At 37.4% G+C, this 23,583-nt stretch overlaps 2 protein-coding genes across 3 annotated transcripts in view; one reads left to right on the forward strand and one right to left on the reverse strand.

Moving 5' to 3' along the window:
• The window catches only part of Lrrc39 (leucine rich repeat containing 39), a 19,330-nt gene extending 7,056 nt beyond the window's left edge, over window positions 1-12,274 (forward strand). The window contains exons 3-8 of the mRNA XM_013031432.1: window positions 1,190-1,346; window positions 2,463-2,599; window positions 6,140-6,285; window positions 7,509-7,661; window positions 8,626-8,762; window positions 11,821-12,274. Of these exons, the coding sequence (XP_012886886.1) occupies window positions 1,190-1,346; window positions 2,463-2,599; window positions 6,140-6,285; window positions 7,509-7,661; window positions 8,626-8,762; window positions 11,821-11,876 (786 nt within the window). The 3' untranslated portion in view covers window positions 11,877-12,274. The remainder of the gene's footprint in view (window positions 1-1,189; window positions 1,347-2,462; window positions 2,600-6,139; window positions 6,286-7,508; window positions 7,662-8,625; window positions 8,763-11,820) is intronic.
• The window catches only part of Trmt13 (tRNA methyltransferase 13 homolog (S. cerevisiae)), a 15,308-nt gene continuing 3,276 nt past the window's right edge, over window positions 11,552-23,583 (reverse strand). Inside the window, exons 2-11 of one of the 2 annotated variants that reach the window (XM_013031430.1) lie at window positions 22,944-22,990; window positions 22,795-22,861; window positions 20,747-20,809; window positions 20,244-20,313; window positions 19,986-20,092; window positions 19,267-19,401; window positions 17,842-17,914; window positions 17,024-17,098; window positions 13,495-13,927; window positions 11,552-12,274 (exon numbers count right to left, since the gene is read on the reverse strand). In XM_013031430.1, the coding sequence (XP_012886884.1) occupies window positions 12,079-12,274; window positions 13,495-13,927; window positions 17,024-17,098; window positions 17,842-17,914; window positions 19,267-19,401; window positions 19,986-20,092; window positions 20,244-20,313; window positions 20,747-20,809; window positions 22,795-22,861; window positions 22,944-22,990 (1,266 nt within the window). In that variant the 3' untranslated portion in view covers window positions 11,552-12,078. Of the gene's footprint in view, window positions 12,275-13,494; window positions 13,928-17,023; window positions 17,099-17,841; window positions 17,915-19,266; window positions 19,435-19,985; window positions 20,093-20,243; window positions 20,314-20,746; window positions 20,810-22,794; window positions 22,862-22,943; window positions 22,991-23,583 lie in introns of both variants that reach the window. The other variant, XM_013031429.1, reaches the window with a different exon arrangement.

Raw genomic sequence — 23,583 nt, forward strand, 5'->3', positions numbered from 1 at the left:
AAAAAAAATTTCCCTCCCAAAAAAATACTTTCAAGATACTTTGAACTGAAGAAAAGTTTAAATGACTGATTAAGATCTTTTGGATAATCTCATTTATTTGTGTATGTGCCAGTCTTGGGACTTGAACTCCAATTTGTCTTTTCCTACTACTTGAGCCACATCTCCCATTCTGACTTTTTGGTGGTTAACTGAAGACAAGAGTCTCATTGATTTGTCCATCTGGGCTGGCTTTTAACCCATGGTCCTCAGATCTCAGTCTTCTGAGTAGCTAAGATTACAGGTGTGACCCACTGGCACCTGGCTGAATATTCTTGATTTTAATAGTCCATTGACTTTATGAAAGCCTAGTAGAACAGAAGTTTGAGACATACTCCAATGTTTTTGTTTTTGTTTTGTCAGTTGTTCGGTTTGAACTCTGGGCCTGGGTGCTGTCCCTGAGCTCTTCAGCTCAAGGTGAGCGCTCTACCACTTGAGCCACAGTGCCACTTCCAATATACTCCAATGTGTGTACATTATTGACAAAGATATGTCACTTTTGTTAATTATGCTATAACTGGAGTTTGAATTTTAGCAAAAAAAAAAAGGTAAAGGTCTTAGAACTTAGTAGTAACATAGAATACTTGGAATTTTTTTTATCTACAAAAGTTAAAAATTTCCCAAGTCCTTTTTTTTTTGTAGGCTCAATGCAAAGCCTGTCCTTTAGCTTGTTTGTTCAAGGCTGGTGCTCAACCACTTGAACCCTAGCTTCACTTCCTGCTTTAAAAAAAATTTGCCAGTCCTGGGGCTTGAACTCAAGGCCTGAGCACACTGTCCCTGAGCTTCTTTTATTCAAGACTAGCACTCTACCATTTGAGCCACAGCACCACTTCCAGCCTTTTCTGTTTATGTGGTATTGAAGAATCGAATCCAGGGCTTCATACATGCTAGGCAAGCACTCTACCACTAAGCCATATTCCCAGCCCTCACTTCTGCTTTTTGGTGGTTAATTGGAAATTAATCTTACAGAATTTCCTATATGACTGGCTTTGAACCATGATCCTCAAACCTCAGCCTCCTGATTAGGTAATATTACAGGCATGAGCTACCAGTCCCTGCTCCAAAGTGTTTTTTTAGTAATTAATTAATATCACACCTCAGTGTGCCAATGATCTAACTTAAGTCATATAGTGACTCTTTTCTTTTACTTTAGACTCTCCCTTCTTCTTTACTGAAACTCAATCAACTACAGGAATGGCAACTTCATAGAACTGGTTTGTTGAAAATTCCTGAATTCATTGGACGGTTCCAGAATCTTATTGTACTAGATTTATCTCGAAATACAATTTCAGAGATACCAAGAGGAATTGGTAAGAAAGATTGCTTTTACTCCCGTGCTATTTTATCTAGCTGGTTTTTTTTTTTATAAGTATGTGGACTACACATATCCCCAAGTTGCAAGAAAACTGTAAAACATTTCATCTTAATTGAAACTCAAGGGAAGCAAGCTTCTGGGTTAGTTGGAGCAATGAGAGATGAGATTTCAAAATGAGAAAAGTCTGTTTGGCAGCTTCGGGAACAACATTGCTGATTTAGCTATTCCTCTTACAACAAGCTGAAGGCAATAAAAATCATTTAGTGTGGCGCTAGTGACTCATGCCTGGAATCCTAGCTTCTCAGGAAGCTGAGATCTGAAGGAGGTTTGAAACTAGCCTGGACAGACAAATAAAAGAGACTCTTATTTCCAATTAACCAGCAAAAAGCCAGATGTGGAGATGGGGTTCAGGCCCTTGAGTGAAAAGTCCAGGCAAAAGCACAAGGCCTTGAGTTCAAGTCCCAATACTGGCACAAAAAAGAACAAAGGAAGGAAGGGAGGGAGGGAAGGAGGAAGGGAATGAGGGAGGGAGGAGGGAGGGAAAGAAAATGAAAATTCATGGCACAGTGGGGGAAAAAAATCCTTCAAATGAAAAATTGCCCAATATATTTTGGTTTTGGTGTTGAGGCTCAAACCCCATGCCTGGTAGATGCTAGGCAAGGGCTCAACCACTGAGTTACCTTCTGCCCAGGCTATGTAGTTTAGTTAAAACAACGAAAATAGTCATGTTCCTACCACCAACACTTTTCCTGTGTTTAAAGTTGGGGCAGGGCACTGACAAGGAAAAAGGGAGAAAATAAGAACTGTTTATTAGGGGCTGAGAAGGTGGCTCAGTGGTAGAGTACTTGTCTTGCATGCTGAGGTTCGATTCCTCAGCACCACATAAACAGAAAAAGCCGGAAGTGGCATTGTGGCTCAAATGGTGGAGGGCTAGCCTTGAGGTAAAGAGCTGAGGGACAGCACCCAGGCCCAGGGTTCAGGCCCCACGACCGACAAACAAAAAAACAAAACTGTGAATTATATATGAAATCTGCCCTATAATACTTCATTGTAGCTAGAAACATGTTGTTCATCTGTTTTCCACTATGTTTTGTTTTATTTTGTTTTGTAGGACTACTTACTAGACTTCAAGAACTGATTCTTAGCTACAACAAAATCAAAACTGTCCCCAAGGAACTAAGTAATTGTGCCAGCTTGGAGAAACTAGAACTGGCTGTCAACAGAGATATATGTGATCTTCCACAAGAGGTCAGAAAAATCTAAGTGTTTATCCTATTATTTTCTATCTACTAGTAGTTTACTTCTCCATTATATGTTAAAAAAGAAAATTCACAGGCTGGGAATGTAGCTTAGTGGTAGAGTTCTTGCCTTGCATGCATGAAACCCTGGCTTCAATTCCTCAGTACTGCATACACAGAAAAATCCAGAAGTGGTACTGTGGCTCAAATAGTAGAGTGCTAGCCTTGAGCAAAAAAAGCTCAGAGACAGTGCCCAGGCCCAGAGTTCAAGTGCTAGGACTGGCAAAGAAAGAAAAAAGAAAGAAAGAAAGAAAGAAAGAGAGAGAGAGAGAGAGAGAGAGAAAGAAAGAAAGAAAGGAAGGAAGAAAGAAAGGGAAGGAAAGGAAGGAAGGAAGGAAGGAAGGAAGGAAGGAAGGAAGGAAGGAAGGAAGGAAGGAAGGAAGGAAGGAAAAGAAAAAAGAAAACTCACAAGGAAAGGCTAGAAATCTTATGTCAAAAATACTATTTAGAAGAAGTACAAGTTGTCATGTTGAAAATGAACTTTACAACTTTGGTGGGGGGGGAGGATTGGGTGGGGGGGGAGAGGGGAGGCTGGGAAGGGTAAACAAAGGAGGAGGCTACAATGATTGATAAGAAATGTACTGACTATCTTGTAATTGTAACCCCTCTGTACAGTATTTTCACAATAAAAAATACTATTTAGAAAGCTACATTGCAGCTTTTCAATTAAAGAAAAATATTTGTAACACAAAAGGTAATTCCATTATTGTCATAGTATTGATATATTTTGTTGATAAATATTGATATATTTAGATTGCTATCTCCTTGAAATCCAGACAGAATTAAGAAAAAATAATAAAATAATAAAATTCAAAAGAAAAAAAAGCCAGGTGCTGGTAGCTCACATCTATAATCCTAGCTGCTCAGGAGGCTGAGATTGGAGAATCATGGCTTGAAGAACTGTGTCAAAAGTCTGAGACTCTTCTCTCCAATTAACCATCAAAAAAAGCAGGAAGTAGAGGTGTGGCTCAAGTGGTAGAGTACCAGTTTTGAACAAAAGAGCCAAGTGAGAGGCCCTCAGTTCAAGCCGCAGTACTGGCTACCAAACAAGCACTTAGTTACACTAATAAAAACTGAAAATCATGCAGAGCAATGACACATAGCCAATTGTATGAAGTAAGGAGGAGTAGACTGGAAACTGTCATATCAATTCGGTTTTTGTTTAAAAAAAACTGAGAATACTGGTATTGTCCTACTACTTAAAAATTTGTTGTTATTATAAAGGTTAGGTACAGCGGGGTTGCAGTTATATGTCAGGTAATGAGTACATTTCTTTTTAGATAATTTTACCCTTTCCCTTGCTCTCTCCCAATTTTTCTCTTCCATCCCCTCCCACAAGTTGTATAGTTCATTTTCAGCATAGTATCTAGTGAATATCACTGCTGCATTTGTTCACTATTTGCCTGCCCATTTCTATACCCTCCCTTACTTTTCCAAAGATGGGTAAATGTACAAACAAGACAAAAAGAAAATAAAATCACAACCAAGAACTCCATTTCCTGGAGTTCATTCCAATAAATATTATTTTGAATAATCAGATGTACATAGGCATCTGTCAGTTGAGATGCTTGAACTCAGGTCCTAGGTGCTGTCCTGAGCTCTTTTGCTCAAGGCTAGTGCTCTAGCACTGAGCCATACCTTCACTTCACCAGTTTTTGAGGGGTTAATTTGAGATTAGTGTCTTTCCTGCCAGGGCTAGCTTTGTGCCTGGATCCTCAGATCTCAGCCTCCTGAGTAGCTAGGATAACAGGCATAAGCCACTGGCATCTGGCCCCCTTTGTATTTTAGATCTAGCTTCTGCATATGAAATAAAACCTGCCATTTCATTTGTCTCTTGAGCTTGGCTTACCTCACTCAACATGATTTGTTGTAGGCCCATCCATTTCCCTGAAAATGACATAATAATGGCTGTGTAAAATCCCATTGTGTACAGGTACTCCATTTTTTTGGATCCACTCATCTATGGCAGGGCAGCTGACTTGTTTCCATAGCTTGGCTATTGTGGATAGTGCAGCAATGAACATGGTATGCAAGTGTCTTTCCAGTATCCTGGGTCCTGATGTGCTGGATTAGATGTCCAAGAGTGGTATGGTTGGCTTGTAGGGAAGATTTAGGTTTCGTTTTTTGAGGAACTTCCAGGCTGCTGTCTGGGTGCCTGTACTAGTTTACATTCCCACCAAGAGTGCAATAGGGGTTCTTTTTCCCCACATCCCACCAACGTTTATTGCTGTTCAAATTCAAAATGTTGGCCAATCTAACTGGGGTGAGATAGAATCTCAGAGTTGTTTTGCTTTGCATTTCCTCTCTGGACAGGGATACTGAGCACTTCTTCACATGTTTCTTTGTCATTCTTACCTCTTCTTCTGAGAACTCTCTCCTTAGCTCCTTCAGTATCCTACTATGTGTTATGTGTGTGTATGTGTGTGTATGTATATTTGCATATATTTGCTGGTTTCAGGCTTTGAACTCAGTACCTTGCACTTTCTCAGCTTGATTGTTTGCTGAGCTGGTATTCTCCCATTTAGCCAAGCCAGCTTTTTGCTTGTTATTTTGGAGATGGAGTCTTGTGGACTCTTCTGTTAGGGCTGGCTTCAGAACACAATCCTCCAGGTCTCAGCCTCCTGTGTAGAGGAGATTACAGGTGTGTGTCACCACTAATATTTTTTGAGGGTTTATTTAGAAACTATAATTATCAAGCAGTAAAGCTGATATATGGATGAAAGTAAAACTTGATGATACATGCTTACTCATAGAGCCAAGAAAAAGCTTGAGCATGAAGGTCCTGTTAATATTGGTATTTGGTTAGTTTGGAAAATGAATTTCCGTTGGCTAGATTTATTCCCGCCCACCCCTTCTCTCCTCTTTTGTGCTAGACTGCACACATGCTAAGTGCATGCTCCACCACTATCCCCAGCTCTGAGTAGATGCAATTTGTATGTTATATATAGCAATATGTTATATAATAGATATTATATAGTGTATACACACACACACACACACACATATATTGGTACCAGTCCTGGGGCTTGAACCCAAGCATATGCATATATATGTATATGTATATATGTGTATATATATATATATATATATATATGTATGCATGTATATATGTGTGTGTGTATGTGTGTGTGTGTGTGCGCGCGTGCGCTCAAGGCTAGCGCTCTACCACTTGAGCCACTTCCATCTTTTTGGTGGTTATTTGTAGATAAGACTCCCATGGACTTTCCTGCCTGTGATGGTTTTGAACCTCCATCTTCAGATCTCAGCCTCATGAATAGCTAGCAAATACAGGAGTGCCTGTCTGTATGATAATTTTTTATTTCACTGGAAAGTCACTCAGCTTTACTTTCCAATTGGTTGTGAACTACTATGATGGACACTCAAATGTAATGCAAACATCCCTCAATGTCAAATTGCTCCTGGATCAGGGTGAACCTTCCAGGAATTCACATGGTAGATGTGGTTTGAAACGCCTTGCTTTCTCCTGCAGCTCAGCAAGCTGTTCAAACTCACTCACCTCGATCTGAGTATGAACCAGTTTACTACCATCCCTCCCGCTGTGTTGAACATGCCTGCGCTTGAGTGGCTAGATATGGGAAGCAACAGACTTGAGCAACTTCCTGAAACCATAGAAAGGTAAACTGAATAACTTTTGAATGCTACTAACCAATGCCTTAAAACCACCTATGGAAAATAAGAACTGAAAACAGACTGAACCACTCAAAGGGGAGCCCCCACGCATTGTTGATCACAATACACTCATGGACTTTAAAATACGCTGGCTTGCCACAGAACGTTTTCATGTATGCCAAATATGTAAAAGGGTTTAGGGAGTGGAAAAACTGGTTGTGCAAAAATTTGGCATTTGGCAAAAATATGCCACCATGTTACCCACATGGTTGAGTGCATGCCAGGCATTTTTATGTACTTTACAAAAGGACACGGGAGCAAATGCAGAGAACGTTAGTTCACACTTCCAATGTCAGTTAGTAGGCGTTCTGGCCAGCATCCAGGCTGTTAACCATTGTGCATACCACCTTTACTCTGACTAGGCTTGGTAATAATTTATGACTTGTCTCTTTAGACTCAGACTTATGCAACATTTACAACACTAAGAAAATTGTGACAACTGTGAAGAATTCTAAAATATGTTGATTTCATTTCTACTACCATGGGAGCATAGTACTATGAAGGTTAATTTTTTTTTTTTTTGGTCAGTTGTGGGGCTTGAACTCTGGGCCTGGGCGCTGTCCCTCAGCTCTTCAGCTCAAGGCGAGCACTCTACCACTTGAGCTACAGCACCACTTCCAGTTTTCTAGTGGTTTGTTGGAGATAAGAGTCTCACAGTCTTTCCTGCCCGGGCTGGCTTTGAACCGTGATCCTCAGATCTCAGCCTCCTGAGTAGCTAGGATTACAGGCGTGAGCCACCGGTGCCCGGCTAGAAGGTTAATTTTTTTGAAGATTAATTCTGTAATGTAGTTTATTCAGGTATTGTAAAGTCAGTTAAATCAGTAAGTATATTGATTCAAAGAGACACTGCAAACATGAGATTTCTCTCTCTCTTTCTCTCTCTCTACCTCCCCCCGCCCCCAGAGCCTAGGGTGCTTAGCTTTCTTGCTCAAGGCTGGTGCTCTATCATTAAGTCATAGCTCCATTTCCAGATTTTTTTTTGGTAGTTAATTGGAGAGACTTTTCTACCCAGGTTAGCTTTGAAATGAGATCCTCAGATCTCAGCTTGCTGAGTAGTTAGTTTATAGGCACTGGTGCACAGTGGCTCAATTTCTTTTATTTTTTCAGGTAACAAAAACCCAGATTTTATATAATGTGACTGATCATAGAAACTTCTTTTAATTCTCCAGAATGCAAAATCTACATACATTATGGCTACAGAGGAATGAAATAACATGCTTACCAGAAGCAATCAGCAACATGAAAAATCTGGGTACTCTTGTTCTCAGCAATAATAAATTGAAAGATATTCCAGCATGCATGGAAGAAATGGCAAATCTGAGGTAATGAGTTGTAGATAGAAAACTAACATGTCATTTTTGGCCACACAACAAATACTTAGAGACCATGATTAATAAATTTGGGTTCTAATTTATATGATGCGTATCTTCTCAAAACCTCCAATCAGACTGGGATATAGTTCAGTGGCAAAGCACTTGCCTAGCAAATGCAACATCCTGGGTACAATCCGCAGTGCCAAAAAAGAAAAGATTTTTTAAAAAGTTAAAAAAATGCATAGGAAGTGGTGCTGTGGCTCAAAGCGGAAGAGCACGAGCCTTAAGCAATAAAGCTCAGGGACAGAGCCCAGGCCCTGAGTTCAAGCCCCACGACAGGCAATAAATAAATAAATAAATTCAAAGCCTTCTCTAATGAAATTCTATAATTTGATGGATCAGGTTCATGCAGTGTTGGTCTTATTCAAGGAAGAATGATCAAACGTAAACAGTATTGGGATTTCTCAGTCTTAAGATATAGCTTATGTTGGTGACCTGTTTATGAAAAATATTTTTATACTGCTAAGAAATCTCATTAGTAAAGCCTAGTTACTCAGGAGACATCTGAGAATTGTGCTTTTATGCCAGCCCAGGCTAGAAGGCTGAGAGACTCTTCCCTCCAACTAACCACCCAAAAAAAAGGTGGAAGTGGAGCTGTGGCTTAGGTAGTAAGAGTGCTAGCCTTGAGCAAAAAAGCTCAGGGACAGCACCCAGGCCCTGAGTTCAAGCCCCAGGACTGGCACACACACACACACACACACACACACATACACACACACACACAATCTCACTGGCAACAATAAGTTACCTAAAGCTAGTATTTTTTTTCTAGGCAATGTAAAGATTCTTGGGATATATCATATCTCACCAAAATATTCAGTCACTGAAACTAATCATTTGATCTTTCTCTAGGAAAATAAATGTACATTTCTATAGCACCTATAAAAAAATACTGTTTTTGGTGAATTGCTAGGTTTGTCAACTTCAGAGACAACCCACTGAAACTGGAAGTAACACTTCCTCCCAGTGCATGCACAGATGAAGAGGAGGACCAGGAACTATTTGGCCTTCAGTTTATGCATACATACATACAGGAGTCACGGAAAGCAGGTAGGAGATTTGTACACCAATCTTTTTTGGTAATATGTGTATATAGTTAACTTTTCTATCATTTCTTTATGGATTTCTCATTCCATCTTACTTTTTCTAGACTCTTCGCCAATATTGTAGGAGAAAAATGAGGGAAGTGGAACTTGGATGGAAACTTGGATAAAAATGAGGAAATAAAAGTTGTATTCACACATTTTCAAGTGGAGTCAGGAAAGAAATTCTTTGAGCAGGCACTTGAAGCATTATCAATTGAATGAAGAAGTCATCCATTACCCATTCAATTTCTCTTCACACACACACACACACACACACACACACACACGCCAGGCAGAGGCAAGTGCTCTGTAGTTACATCACCAACCTCAAACATGAAAATTTTCATAGGACACAGATTTTAATCAACAATTAGAATGAGGTTGTTTTTTTTGGGGGGGGGCTTGATTTTTGGTGTCAATCCTGGGCCTGCATGCTATCCCTGAGTTTCTGGGCTCAAGGATTGTGTTCTACCACTTCAGTGACAGCTTCACTTCTAGCTTTTTGGTAGTTAATCAGAGATACCAGTCTCATGGAATTTCCTGCCTTGGCCGGCCGGCTTTGAGCCATGCTTCTCAGATTTCAGCTTCCTGAGTAGCTAAGATTACAGGCTTGAGTCTACAGCATGACTTAGAATGAGGTTTTGATATAAATTGTGTAATCACTTAATCTCTTATAATTTAAGATGTAATGTTTTCATTAAGGAAATAAAGCTTTTAAGCCAAGATTAGGGGAATGAAACAATGAGCACAATTATCTGTGAAGTGATAGCTTAGTAATAAAAATTATGGCTTTACAAATCACCAAAATGTGGAGGTTTTGACTTAACAGATAGACTTTAGCCCATCTAAATGTAACTACTTTGAAAAGTGTTATCAGCCAATAACCATTTTTCTAAAGAGGCAGTCATTTTTGCCAATCTCCAGTGGAGGATGCTTAGGAGGATGCTTGTGGATATAGTGCCCTGGTAGAGTACCTGCCTAGCATCCCTAAAGCCTTGAGTTTTACCCACAGCATCACAAAAAGAATAGTCATTAGATCTTGTAGACAAGATCACAGGACAGGTTGGGAGGATGATCAACAAAAAATAGCTCTAAGCCAGGTGGTGGTGGTTTATTCCTGTAATCCTAGCTACTCAGTTTGATAATGTTTTGTTTTGAATCGGTCGTGGGGCTTGAACTCTGGGCATTGGCACTCTTCAGCTCAAGGCCAGTGCTCTAGCACTTAAGCCACAGCACCACTTCCAGGAGTTTGGGATCTGAGGATAAAGTATTCTTATCATTATCACAAACACTATTAAGCTAAATAAGGCTCAGAACTGAAACATGCTAGTTCTTGGATTAAACATAACAGACTTTTGTCTGGAGAGGAGGTGTGGCTCAAGTGGTAAAATGCCAACTTTGTGCAAAACAGCCAAGAGCTAGTGCAAGGCCCTGAGTTCAAGCCCCAGTATTGGCACTACAAAAAAAAAAAAAAAGGAAAAAAAGAGAAAGATTATGTCTACTGTAGGATAATTTTTATTTTAGGGCATAAATTGTTCAATGATACAAATCTTAGGACATAAATTAACATCTATGATTCAGTAAAATAAGTATTAAATGACATGTCATCTTCTTTATATTGATTGGAGACTGAGTAACTAACAAAAACTAATCAAAGTACCATACATTAATAATATTTGACATAACTTACAATGAGAAAAAAACAACATAAGTATTAAAAGCCTACCTGTTATTAAAGATCCATTCCTGAATTACTAGAATTAGCATCATTTGTTAATATTTGTTGAATATTTACTGTGCGCCTGAAAATATTCTAAACATTTTATGTGCACGCAATGAAGTTGTGAGGTAGGTTTTATTATTAGAATCATCCTCATTTTAAGAGAACACAGAGGCACAAAAGGATGAAGTAGCTTGCCCAAAGTCACACAGCTGAGAGGTGGTAAGGTTGGAATTTGAACCTAGGCAGTGTGATGACATATTAGACTAGAAAGGTCCAGAATTAAAACTGAGCTAAGATTATAGTTATCTTGCTAGCATTCCATTTTCTACAATTTTAGATTCTGGAATATGCACTAATAATTAAAACCATTTTTACAAACAGATATAGAAACAAGTGAACAATAGATGTGTTAAAGAGTAACAGTCACTTCTATGTTTGGTTTATTATTTGCTTGTGCATAGAAACTACTTATTAGGTAAATAATGCTTAAATGTGAGGTTTTTGGTTTCATCATCTAATTCTATTTTATTCCAAATTACTTTCTCAAATTGGAGAGAATATACCTATTTTTTGTGCTTACCATTTGTCAAAATTGGCCTGATAAAAGATACGATGCATAGATAATTTCAAGCGTTATTTATAAATTTCAAATTTAATTTGTAATTAACGCTTTTAAGTATCATTTGGGAAGTTCTAACTGGATAATTATCTAACAAAAAAGTGAAAGTTTTTTTTCCCTTTTTATGAAAGAATCTCTTCAGATGGTGTTTATAATGGACAAATTCTGGTAATACCGTACAGATGTTTGAAGATGATTTCATTTACTGATTGTAAACATGTCAGAATTTGTTTGCATTTGAAAAAAATCACAAATTGATCATCTGTTTTTGGTTTTGGTTAGTCATGGGGCTTGAACTCAGGACCTCAGCACAGTCCCTGAGCTTTAGAGCCACAGCACCACTTGTGGTTTTCTGGTGGTTAACTGGAGGTAAGAGTCTCATGGAATCCCTGCCCAGGCCAGCTTTGAATTTTGGTCTTCAGATCTCAGCCTCCTGAGTAACTAGGATTACAAGCATAAGCCACCAATGTCCAGCACAACTGATTAGCCTTTAAAGATCTGCATAGAAAAACATCCACATGGAAAGCCAAATATTCAGATTGGCATTTGTTACAAACTCACAATTGATAGTTAACATTTTGAGCTTGAGAAATAAAACAAAAGGAAAATAAATTTCCCAAATGAATGCAAATAGAAAGTTCATATGTTAATTGTGTGTTTGGTGTGTTATGTTTGTTTCAGATCAGCAAGTCAACTGTTCAACTGCTTTATTAATGTCTATAAATACTGATGGATAATGTAATTCAAAATGCCCTGGTGAAGAGGATTACTTTAAGAATTTGGTGAATTCTCTGGACTTCTGAAGTAAAAAAACAATGTTTTGCCAAAGTTTAATGAGGCTACAGTATTTATAAAGTTTGTATTGTCTGGTATGTATATTTTTGTATGTGTAAAAATTTTCTTTTGTGGAAGACAGGAGATATCTGAATTTCTTTTCCATTAACCAGTTGTTTGTAGTGAAGAAGAAGGAATTGGTAAGGCCGTTAACAATACATTTTCCAGAGACACCAAAGGGTCTATATAGTTCTGTAAAGCAGGACTGAATCCCTTGTGCTGTAAATACTGAACTCGGCCTTGATCAATCAGCAGTTTACAAAGATGCCCTATCTTCTTCTTTTCTTCAACAGTGAGAATCCTAAATTGAATAAAACATACAAAACGTTAAAATTTTGTAAAAAAGTATGACAATTATTTTAGTTACTTCTATTTATTTACTGAGAAGCTGCTAAATAACCCATACTGTACAAGGTGCTGTCTCATCCTTCTAAGATGTACGTACATTTTTTTCAGCTATACCCACCCAGCCCCAAAACATTTAATTAACTTATTACAATTATTATATAAATTGTATAAATTATTAATTTATTAATTATAAATTATTAATAGAAGGATGTCCATTTAACCTACTCTAAATTAGATTGTAAAATAGGCAGGTTCTCATTCCTATAATCCTAGATACTCAGGGGCTGAGATTTGAGGATGTCCTGCCAGCCCAGGCAGGAAAATCTATAAGACTCTTATCTCCAATTAGGTACCAGAAAGTGTGAAGTGGAACTGTGGCTTAAGTGGTAAAGTGCTAGCCTTTAGCAAAAAAAGTGAAAAGATAGTACCCAGGTCCTGAGTTCAAGCTATAGTACTGGCACATTACACACACATGAAATAAAATTAGATTGTAAAAAATAATACTCTTGAAAAAATTGTTGGTAATAGTCCTTGATAAGAAAAGTAGCCTCTCATTTTTCTCTGGTTCCACTTATCTGAAGTTCAATTACTATGAAAATATTAACTGGAAGTGAAAAATTCCTGAAATAAACAATTCGTAATTTTTTTCTATGCCTGTCCTAGGACTTGAACTCAGGGCCTGAGCATTGTCTCTGAGCTTCTTTTTGATCAAGGCTTAGAGTTCTACCCTACTTGAGATACAGAGCCATTTCCAGCTTTATCTGAGTAGTTTATTGGAGATCATAGTGTCCTGGATTTTCCTGCACAGGCTGACTTTGAACCATGATCCTCAGATCTTAGCATCCCGAGTAGCTAGGTTACAGGCATAAACTACCAGCATCTGGTTAATAATTCATAAATTTTAAATTAGTGCCATTCTTAGTAGCCTGATGGGATCCTTCCCACATGGGACATGATCTCTCCTTTGCCCATTGCTCAGTAGTCACCTAAACAGTCATTTCCAGGATCAGACTGATGATGGAGGTATGGCAGTGGACACTGGCTTTGGTAACAGCACTAGTTATAGGTATCCACTGGGCATGCTGGAGTGTTTTACTAGATTATTAAGGGAAGATAACTGTACTATAACAATACAGTATTTCTTCTTCAATGTTGTGTCTTATAGTCACTCACCCAGGCAAATTATCAGTGCTGTCATCTGTGATCCTATATTCTCCATCATCATGTTCTTCACTGTCATCACTTTGATGATCTTTGCTCTTTGTAGTAATAGCTGTGTCTTCCAAAGGCGCTTTCCGCATCCCACAAGTCGCCCAACTACTCATTCGCTGGAAATAGTGGAATTCCACTGCTCCAAGGCCTAGACCCCTGAAATATTCTTTGCCCACATAATGTCTCCATTCACACCTGTGGTGACAACAGAGTGCAATAACAATGCCAGCCACAGGGGTCCACTTCTCTGGGACATTATTTTCACTTCCTTCCTTGGCCAAAGTGTTAATTTCATTTTCTGTTTTATCATTCTTTATGCGTTTGGCTAAAGGTTCTTCATTCCTTTTCTCATAACAGGCAGCATAGGTTTCAACCAAACATCGTAATGCAAGATCTGAAAACACAATTATGTACCCCCCCCAAACCACAACATCTTTAAAAGCATTTTTCCACATTTCTTAAACGTTATGGCTTTTAAAAACCAAACAAGAACAACAAAAAGCTACCTACCTTATACTTGTAATAATTCCATCATAAATTACCAACTTTGCTCAAACGTATCAGCTTTCTACTTGTGCCAATTCTATCATAAATTACCAACGCTGTTTAAATGTGTTCTTTTCTGCTTTTATTCTGCAAAGAACCTATTTTCCAATAAAACGACAAGTGGAGCTTAAGATCTACAATCTCAATTTCTTGTCCAATTTTGTCTCTCATTTCTCCTACCCTAATTGAGGACGTCAATGGCATAGAAAACTTTTTTTTCTTTTCCTATCTTACATTCCAGGAGGAGTTTTGAGCTTAAGAAACACAAAGAAAATGAAGAAGAAAGACAATTTTGCTTAGCATATTGATGAGATGTTCAAGATACTGATTTTGGAATGTAAGACTTTCACAGCAAATAGTATAAATGAGAAGTTAAGAAAAAGGGTTCAGAATGTAGGAAGTAGACCTCATTGGGTAGCCTTCCTGTATGTGCATTCATTCAGCAAATATTTAATGATGGCCTTTCATATGCAAAGCATATGATGATTAATATGTACAAATGTAGGGGAGCATATACTCCATGTTAAAATGAAAATATTTTAACACATTTTAAAACTAAATAGATTGGCAAGTTCAATAAAATAAATTGTTACAAAACCTACTTTTTCCTCTGATGAGATTGTCATGCTGTGTCCAATTAATTAAAAAAACCAAATTCTTATTCTTAAATTTTATTACCCTAACATGTAAAAACTGGATATTAAATAGTCTGATATTTCATTAGTAAATTTAGCTCAATATATGAATTTCAGTCAACAAATGCTGGGAACAGTTATTTGGAGAAAGAGTTCCTCTATGATCCTGTAAGTTCTCTCTTTCCAGACTTTTTTTTTTGAGGGGGAGGGTGGAGGTCTCACTATGCTGCTCAGGTTGGTCTTGAAATAACAGATCTTTTAATATCTATTTTTATATCTTAGGGCTACAAAAAATTTTTATTAATTTAAAAATAAAAATTTAAATATGCACAAGGCACATTAGATTTAAAGGACAAGTAGAGTGGGAAGACCGTGAAAGAAAAGGAGCTGGGAAAGTGGCTCAGTGGTAGAGCGCTTGCCTTGCATGCCTGAGGCCCTGGGTTCGATTCCTCAGCACCACATAAGCAGAAAAAAAAAGCCGGAAGTGGTGCTGTGGCTCAAGTGGTAGAACGCTAGCCTTGAGCTGAGGAGCTGAGGGACAGTGCCCAGGCCCAGAGTTCAGGCCCCACAACTGGACCCCAAAACAAAAAACAAAACAAAGAATAGCATTGAGGAAGGGAAAGAAATGGGAAGGTATTGTCACAAAGAGGAGGAGACAGATCTTCAAGTAGAATAAAAACTGCAGCAGAGATAAGGGGGGAAAAGGGGATTTAGAGTAATCTAAGGGACATGGGAGAGAGCTATCAAATGCTATTCCTTTGAGAAACGCAGATTACACAGGAGGAGCAACAAAATGTGTGCTCTCCCCATTCCATAATGGAACTGGTTTATTTATTTATTTATTTTTGGGTCCGGTCGTGGGGCCTGAACTCTGGGCCTGGATGCTATCCCTCAGCTCTTCAGGCTAGCGCTCTACCATTTGAGCCACAGCGCCACTTCCAGCTTTTTTCTTTTTGCTTATGTGGTGCTGAGGAATCGAACCCAGGGCCTCATGCATGCAAGGCAAGGCTCTACCACTGAGTCGCCTTCCCACCCGGAACTGATTTATTTTTAATGAAGGTTAAATAAGACAAGGTATATGATAAAGTCTAAAAATATGAGCAACAACCCAAATATATATTACTTAAAGTCATTTTGTCTATTTGAATCATATCAAGTAGAAGCTCCACGTTCCCCTGTGAGGATGATGGAACAATGGCTGACATTTAGGGAGCACTAACATAGACTAGGCACTGTGGTCAATAATAATAAATTACTATCTCTGGAGCTGGGCAACTATAGCTCATGCCTGTAACCCTAGCTACTCAAGAGGCTGAGATCTGAGGGTCATGGCTCAAAGCCAGCTGGGCAGGAAAGTCCTGAGGCTCTGATCTCCAATTAACTACCAGAAAACCAAAAGTGCTGTAACTCAAAATGGTAGAGAGCTAGGCTTGAGTGAAAAAGCTCAGGGACAGCACCCAGGCTCTGAGTTCAAGCACTATGACCAACCAAAAACAAAAGAAAAGTTTCCCAAAAGTTTCCAAGTACTTCCTTCAAAATAGCCCAAATAAGTGGATAGGTGGAAAATCCCTGTATTTTGCTCCAGAATTGAATATAGTCACTATGAAGATAAATTATAAACACAAAAACAAAAATTACCAGGAAATAGAACCTTTTTTTTGTTAAAAAAATCGAAACTAAAACAAAGTGGGGGAGAATGATGGAAAAGGTGACACTGATCAAGATGTTTTGTATTCATCTGACTTATGGAACTGAGACCCTTTTGTATAACTACTTAAAAAAATAAAAGCTGGGTGCTGGTGGCTCATGCTTATACTCCTAGCTACTCAGGAGGCTGAGATCTGATGACCACAGTTTGAAGTCAACTCATACAGAAAAGTTTGTGTGACTCACATCTCTAATAAACCACAAAAAGCTGGAAGTGGAGTTGTGTCTCAAGTGGTAGTCCACTAGCCTTGAGCACAAAAGCTCAGGGACAGTGCCTAGGCTGGAGGATCAAGCCCCAGGACCAGCAGAAAATAAATGAGTAAAAATTAAATAAATTAAAAAAATAAATAAAAATTAAAGGAAAAAAATCTAAACTAGCAATGGGAAGCGCGGCTCAAGTGGTAGAGCATGAGCCTTAAGTGAAAAAGCCACATAAGAGAATAAGACCTTGAGTTCAAGACCAGTATTGGCAAAAACCCACACACAAAAAAGTCCCTACAAGAAAAACTAAACTACTTAGAAGAGACCTTTAAAAATGATCAGGGACAATTTAAGCTAGAACTTCACGAACTGATTGAGAAATTATTAGTGTGTTTACATACCTGTTGCCACACCACACAGATGCTTTCCAATTCCTACCACAGGTAGTTTTCCTTCTCTTAGCACAGGAATCTTGTCTGAGATAAAAGGAAAAATTGTTTGTTCTCTTGGTTCTCACAACTACTAAAGTGATCAGAATCTTTGAGTTATAGAGCTGTCTTTTTTTTTTCCTGTATAGAATCCAACATATAATATAAGAACTTGTTTACAGTTTATCACATCAGCAAAGTAATAGATTGTTAAATAATTTTAAATACAGTGGTTTATATATAAATGTTGTATTGCTTCTCAAGGCATGGAAAAAGTTAGGATATTTGCATTATTTCCTTTTTGAAGAAATAAAAACATAGGAAAGGCATAGAAAGGGCAGTGAAAATAATGACTGAGGAGGTGTATGTGTGCACGGAACTCCACAGCTGATTCATTTCAGCACAATTTAAAATTCTAGGAAATATATTTTATATAAAATTACACAAAAAAACTATCTCATTTAATGGTTTTGGGAAAAAGGCTTGTGCTTATGGTATGAATAAATTTAAAATTAATTTAAATAAGACAAAGAAGCAATATAAGGACATATTTATCAAAACTTTAATTATTAAACTCTCCTCAAATATACTACTTTACTCGCAGTTGATATCTAAAACCAGTTTTTTAAGGTTGCAATCCTAATTCAATTTGCATTTGTTACATATTCCACATTGACAATGGACTGATTTTAATTGTTTTTCCAGATAAATGGGTTTCCTAAAAAACCCATTTATCTGAGTTTGAAATTTCTGTACTTTATGGGAGAACTGTGGAAAGTTACACAACTTACTCAAACATAAGTGCTGAATATCAATTTGAAGTCTTTCGAACACTGAATTTTTCTTTCTGTGTTTACCATCCACCTGCATAAGTAGAATATTATTGCAACAATGACTTTTTATGTTAAATAAACCCAGCCATATGCAAATAAAAAGATTTCTATTTTCAGAATTCAAGTTCCATTTTACGTTTTGCCATTTAAAAAGAGAATGAACAAAATGTTTAAAGTTGTATATTTTTTATGAAAACTCCATAATAATAAAATAATAAATATAATAAAATAAAATAATAAAATAAAAATTTTTATAAGGCTTGAAAATGGTATCGATTATTGTGCATGTTTATTTTAACCCTAAAAGTTTCCAATTCACTCACAAAGGGACCAAGATGTTAAAGAATTTGCCTATGATTATTTGTTATCGCCTTTATCTTTGTTATCCCTAGTTTATACTGTGGCTTCTTACACCCCGTGAAAGACTGAAATTATTTTAAACACCAAATATTCAAATGATGTACATATCTTCATTTGTGACCCAGATCTAAGGATCTTCAGATACCTATCTACTTTTTCTTTTTGGCAGTGTGGGGATTAACTCCAGGGTTTTATACGTGCTAGAAAAGTATCACTGAGCTACATCTTCAACCACTTCTTTGAAGTTTTATTATTGTATGTGCTAGTGGAATGCTAGGTTAGTGCTCTACAACAAATATATATCCCAGCCTTGGTTTTTGTTGTTGTTGTTGTTGTTTTTGGCCGGTCAGGGGGCCTGAATTCTGGGCCTGGGCGCTGTTCCTCAGCTCTTCAGCTCTAAGACTAGTGCTCTACTACCGCCTGAGCCACAGCACCACTTCTGGCTTTTTCTGCTTATGTGGTGCTGAGGAATCGAACCCAGGGCCTCATGCATGCAAGACAAGCACTTTATCACTGAGCTACCGTCCTAGCCCACATCCCAGCCTTTTAGGCATATATCTAATTATAAACTAGAAAGCCCTACTTCAACAGCAAACACATCCAGAACTGAACTCATTTCTTTCTCCAAACCCATCCATCTTCTTTCTCCTCAAGAAAAGAACTACTTAATCACTTAAGGCATAAAAGCATTTCCCACAATTTCTCCTCTTCCATTTATCATGGATAATAAAACAGGTATGAGGTTAGGTTGATATCTTCATAATCCTGAGTATCTGGTTTTTAGCATTATCATAAGAAACTTAATATACACAACAAAAATACTTGTATATCTGTCCCAGTAGATGGAAGCTTCTTGAAGGCAAGAACCAAATGTTTTTCACTCTATGTCCAGCATATAGCAGAATAACATCAAATTACTTCCTCGATAAAAAGCACAGAATCTTCCCTAAACTGGCTTTCCTCTCTAGTCTCATCACTGCTATCAAAGTTTGGTTACTCATGTGCTGATGTGGTTTCACTTACCTTGAATCTTGTAGTTACTTTTTCTACGAGGATGAAGTGAACTTTTTCAGCATCTTTTAAGGCAACATCAACCCAATGAGATAATTTTCCCTTGCCTGCTCCAAACTCAACAAAGCATCTTCTTGGACCAAGTAACTGTAATTTTTCAATGTTACCTAAAATAGAAGCCTGCAAACTTCACAAGATTATTTTATAAACTAGAGCAAACAGGTCTGGCTCAAATGGGAAAACAGCAAGGCAATTCTTCTATCAAGCAGTATGTTTACACCATGGTCATTTCTGTTCAGCTTTAATTTTTTTCTTGCTTTAAAATATTGAAAACTTGGGGCTGGGAAGCTGGCTCAGTGGTAGAGCGCTTGCCTTGCATGCATGAGTCCCTGGGTTCGATTCCTCAGCACCATATAAAAAGAAAAAAGCTGGAAGTGGCATTGTGGCTCAAGTGGTAGAGTGCTAGCCTTGAGCTGAAGAGCGGAGGGATAGCACCCAGGCCCAGAGTTCAGGCCCCATGACCGGATCCCCCCAAAAAAATTTAAAAAAAATTGAAAACTGAACATCAGAACTGTATCCATGCCAAAAATTTAAAAAATAGTTATACATAGTTTTGAGATGTACATAACTTTATACTCTGAAAGGCTAAACAAAATATGACTAATAACTATACGGAGAGAGACTAGAATACATTAAAACTACAAAGGTAGTTATTGTGGCCTAAAATATACCTGTTGTTTCAAGTGCTTGGTTGCAGAATCCCCATTTCTAGGGTCATTAATGGCATCATGTAATGCTGGGTGAGACATGATGTGATCATTAAGTGTGGAACTCAAACCTGTGGCAAGTATATAAAATGACAGCTGAAGCAGCCAAACCTCAAACTATATGTCTGTAACATTAACCTTTTATAAAACCAAAATAGTATCAACTCATATACCACTTAGTTGTTCCAAAATAATTTAACTTGCAATTTTAAACAGACTTACCTTCACTTGCTTTTCTCAATTTGTTAATTAAGTTTCCCAACTGCTCTTCTGATAGAGAAGAAATGGGAACCTGTATGCAAAAAGAAAACTAAATAATGTAGTCCCCCAATGCTTTAACAAACCAAGAGACATGGTGGAAAGTTAATAGGTAAATCTCACAGCCGTTTAGGCTCTTTTTTCCTGATAAAATCTCTCCTGAGCTACCACTAGATTTGCCCAACTGCTAAATCTCCCTTCACTGGATGCCATGCTACTTTAATTCCTCTGGCATCCTGAGAAGTCAAAAAATCTACACTCAGAGAACTCACAGGGAATTCAGAGCTCTACTATAGCGTCTTATGAGGTAGAAGCTAATCTATGAATTAGCTATTATTAACAATACTGATTCCACAGGAAAATGTATTCCCCACTCAAAATAACATTTATTACAGACAAAAATGAGAATATGGCTTATTGACAATGTGGAGATAACTTACCAATATCACTGGGAATTAAATACTTACTAATTGTTCAAGTATTTCTGTATCATCTTTTAAGCCTGCATTAATATCTTGAATAAAGAAATCCTTGAAAAACAAAACAAAACCATACCATGTTATTTATTAATATGAAACTCACAAAAATTAACCTGAAAAAGATTTTTTTTTTTTGTCAGTCATGGGGCTTGAACTCTGGGCTTGGGCGCTGTCCTTCAGCTCTTCAGCTCAAGGCGAGTGCTCTACCACTTGAGCTACAACGCCACTTTCTGTTTTCTAGTGGTTTTTATTGGAAATAGGAGTCTCACTCACGGTCTTTCCTGCCCGGGCTGGCTTTGAGCTGCAATCCTCAGATCTCAGCCTTCTGAGTAGCTAGGATTACAGGCGTGAGCCACTGGCACCCGGCTGAAAAAGATTCTTTTCTTCCATCTCATACTGTTTATCTGTCCTCCTTCCTCCCATTCATTCAGTTATTAAATAATTACTGAGTGCCTGTTACAGAGATTGGTTTCTTTTCAGTGTTGGAGATTTGGTAGAAATCAGAAGGTACTAATCTCTGTGGATCTTTGATTCTAGTGAGATTCAAGTTATCTAAATAAGCATATACCACCTAAAAAAAAATTCAGTAGCAATCTCTATGAACATTTTTACCTGTTTATAGCACAGACTAAGGACTGTACCAGTTTTGCTTATGGTATTAAATCAAGAACAAGAGTATATTCCATTTGTTAGGCTTGTAGCATAATAAAAAAATCTTACAATGACATATTAAAATAAGGTAGTAAAAGGTGGGTGCAGGTGCTCATGCCTGTAATCCTAGCAAATTGGGAGGCTGATCTGAGGATCATAGTTCAAAGCCAGCCCAGCAGGAAAGTCTGTGAGACTCTTATTTCTAATTAACCCACAGAAAACTGGAAGTGGCTCTGTGTCGCAAGTGGTAGAATGCTCGCTTTGAGCTGAAGAGCTGAGGGACAGCGCCCAGGCCCAGGTTCAAACACCATAACTGGCCTCCCTCCTCTCCCCCCCAAAAAAAGACATATTAAAATTACAATGCCATATTAAAATACTGATTATAAAGCAAAGGCAGCTAAGTGTGGTGACACATGCCTATAACCCCAGCAGTTGGGAGGGGAAGGCAAGAGGGTCACAAGATTGAGGCTCAGACTGAGCTATACAGTGAGTCCTGTCTGGAAATAACAACAAAACCAAGAAAATGAAATGCCTGAAGAGGCAGGATATGTTTTTGTGTATCAAGGAAGAGTTTTGAAGGATACACAAGACAGGGTGCCAAATTTAAAAATACTTTAAAACAAAAAAATTGAAAGCAGAAATGTTTTGTGACACTAAGTCATTTCATTCATTCATTAATTTCATACCCCCTCCCCCACTATACACTGTATTATTTAAATTAATATGAGATCTTTTAAGCCTATTTGCAAAGAGATAAATTCTAGGTAAAGATTTAGATCAACATTATGGAACAGAACTTTCTTCAATGATGGAAATGTTCTATTCTACCCTAAATAATGTGGTTTTACAGCATCTAGATGTAAAATATGGCTCCCAAGAATGTGAAACTAGATTTTCAAGATTAGTTTAAAATTAACCTAGTCTCAAATTAGAAAAGCCTAAGTGTTCAGTGGCTGCTATACTGTATACATTCAGATGCACAAAATAATACCATTTTACAAATCTTGATTCAAAAATGAAAGTAACCCCTGGGTATATCATGTGATATAATAATGGCTTTTGGCTGACAGATGGCATAAAATACCATTGTGAATTTAGCTTTAATTACATGTTTAACAGTGGCAATAAAGTGGAATGAGTAAAGGTCATGATGCCCTCAATAATGCTTATTTTCTATAAAATTCTATTCTGAATTATGACTCTTAACTGTATTTAAAATCCCACATATTATATTCACTTAAATGAATTTACCAAATTCAAGCCTAAAGAGTCTTGTTAATAATATGTCCATTTGTAATACACTAAATGTAATACACTAATGTGTATGTAGATAAACATTATATACCAGAGATTTCACTATTTAATTTTACTGGTCCAACACTTACAGGTTTTGGCTTCTCTCTTGCATTACATTTTTTCAAATGCTTTGCTAGTTGATCTTCATATACTGTGCTAAATTTAAGGAGAAAAATTTAAATGAGATTTTCAATATTTATTGCTTCTAGTATAGAAAAATCCTTATTTCTATACTTACTGTTTTGGATCTAAAGGACACAGGATTCTTTTTCGAGAATTTTCTTCCTAATAAAATAAAGGAAATATATTTACTTAAATAAAATATCAAGTCTATCTATCTATCTGTAGTATATATTCTCAAAGAGGTGAAAAATTGGCAAAATCATCTCATAGGTTTTAACAACAATGCAATCTACAATGTAGCTAGCTTTTTTGTATGTAAATAAACACTGCCTTAGAAAAATAGTTTCAAATAGGTTTTAGAGAAATAAAATTTTGAATATGAGACACTGTTATTTTACATGCCATCAAGACAAAAAGAAATGTTAACCATTTATTTCAAATTTATAATTTAAAAAGATGATAAAATTGTATTTAGTTGTTATGTACAACATGGTTTTTTTTCCCCCAAATTCTTTATTGTGATTAAGTGATTACATAATTTCCCAAAATTCACAGTATTGTGGGATAGTGATGATTAGTTAAAGTCACAAACACAGCCGGGCGCTGGTGGCTCACGCCTGTAATCCTAGCTACTCAGGAGGCTGAGATCTGAGGATCGCCGTTCAAAGCCAGCCCGGGTAGGAAAGACCGTGAGACTCCTATCTCCAATAAACCACCAGAAAACCGGAAGTGGCGCTGTAGCTCAAGTGGTAGAG

The sequence above is a fragment of the Dipodomys ordii genome, unplaced genomic scaffold (genome assembly GCF_000151885.1).
Source record: "Dipodomys ordii isolate 6190 unplaced genomic scaffold, Dord_2.0 Scaffold139, whole genome shotgun sequence".
NCBI lineage: Eukaryota > Metazoa > Chordata > Mammalia > Rodentia > Heteromyidae > Dipodomys > Dipodomys ordii.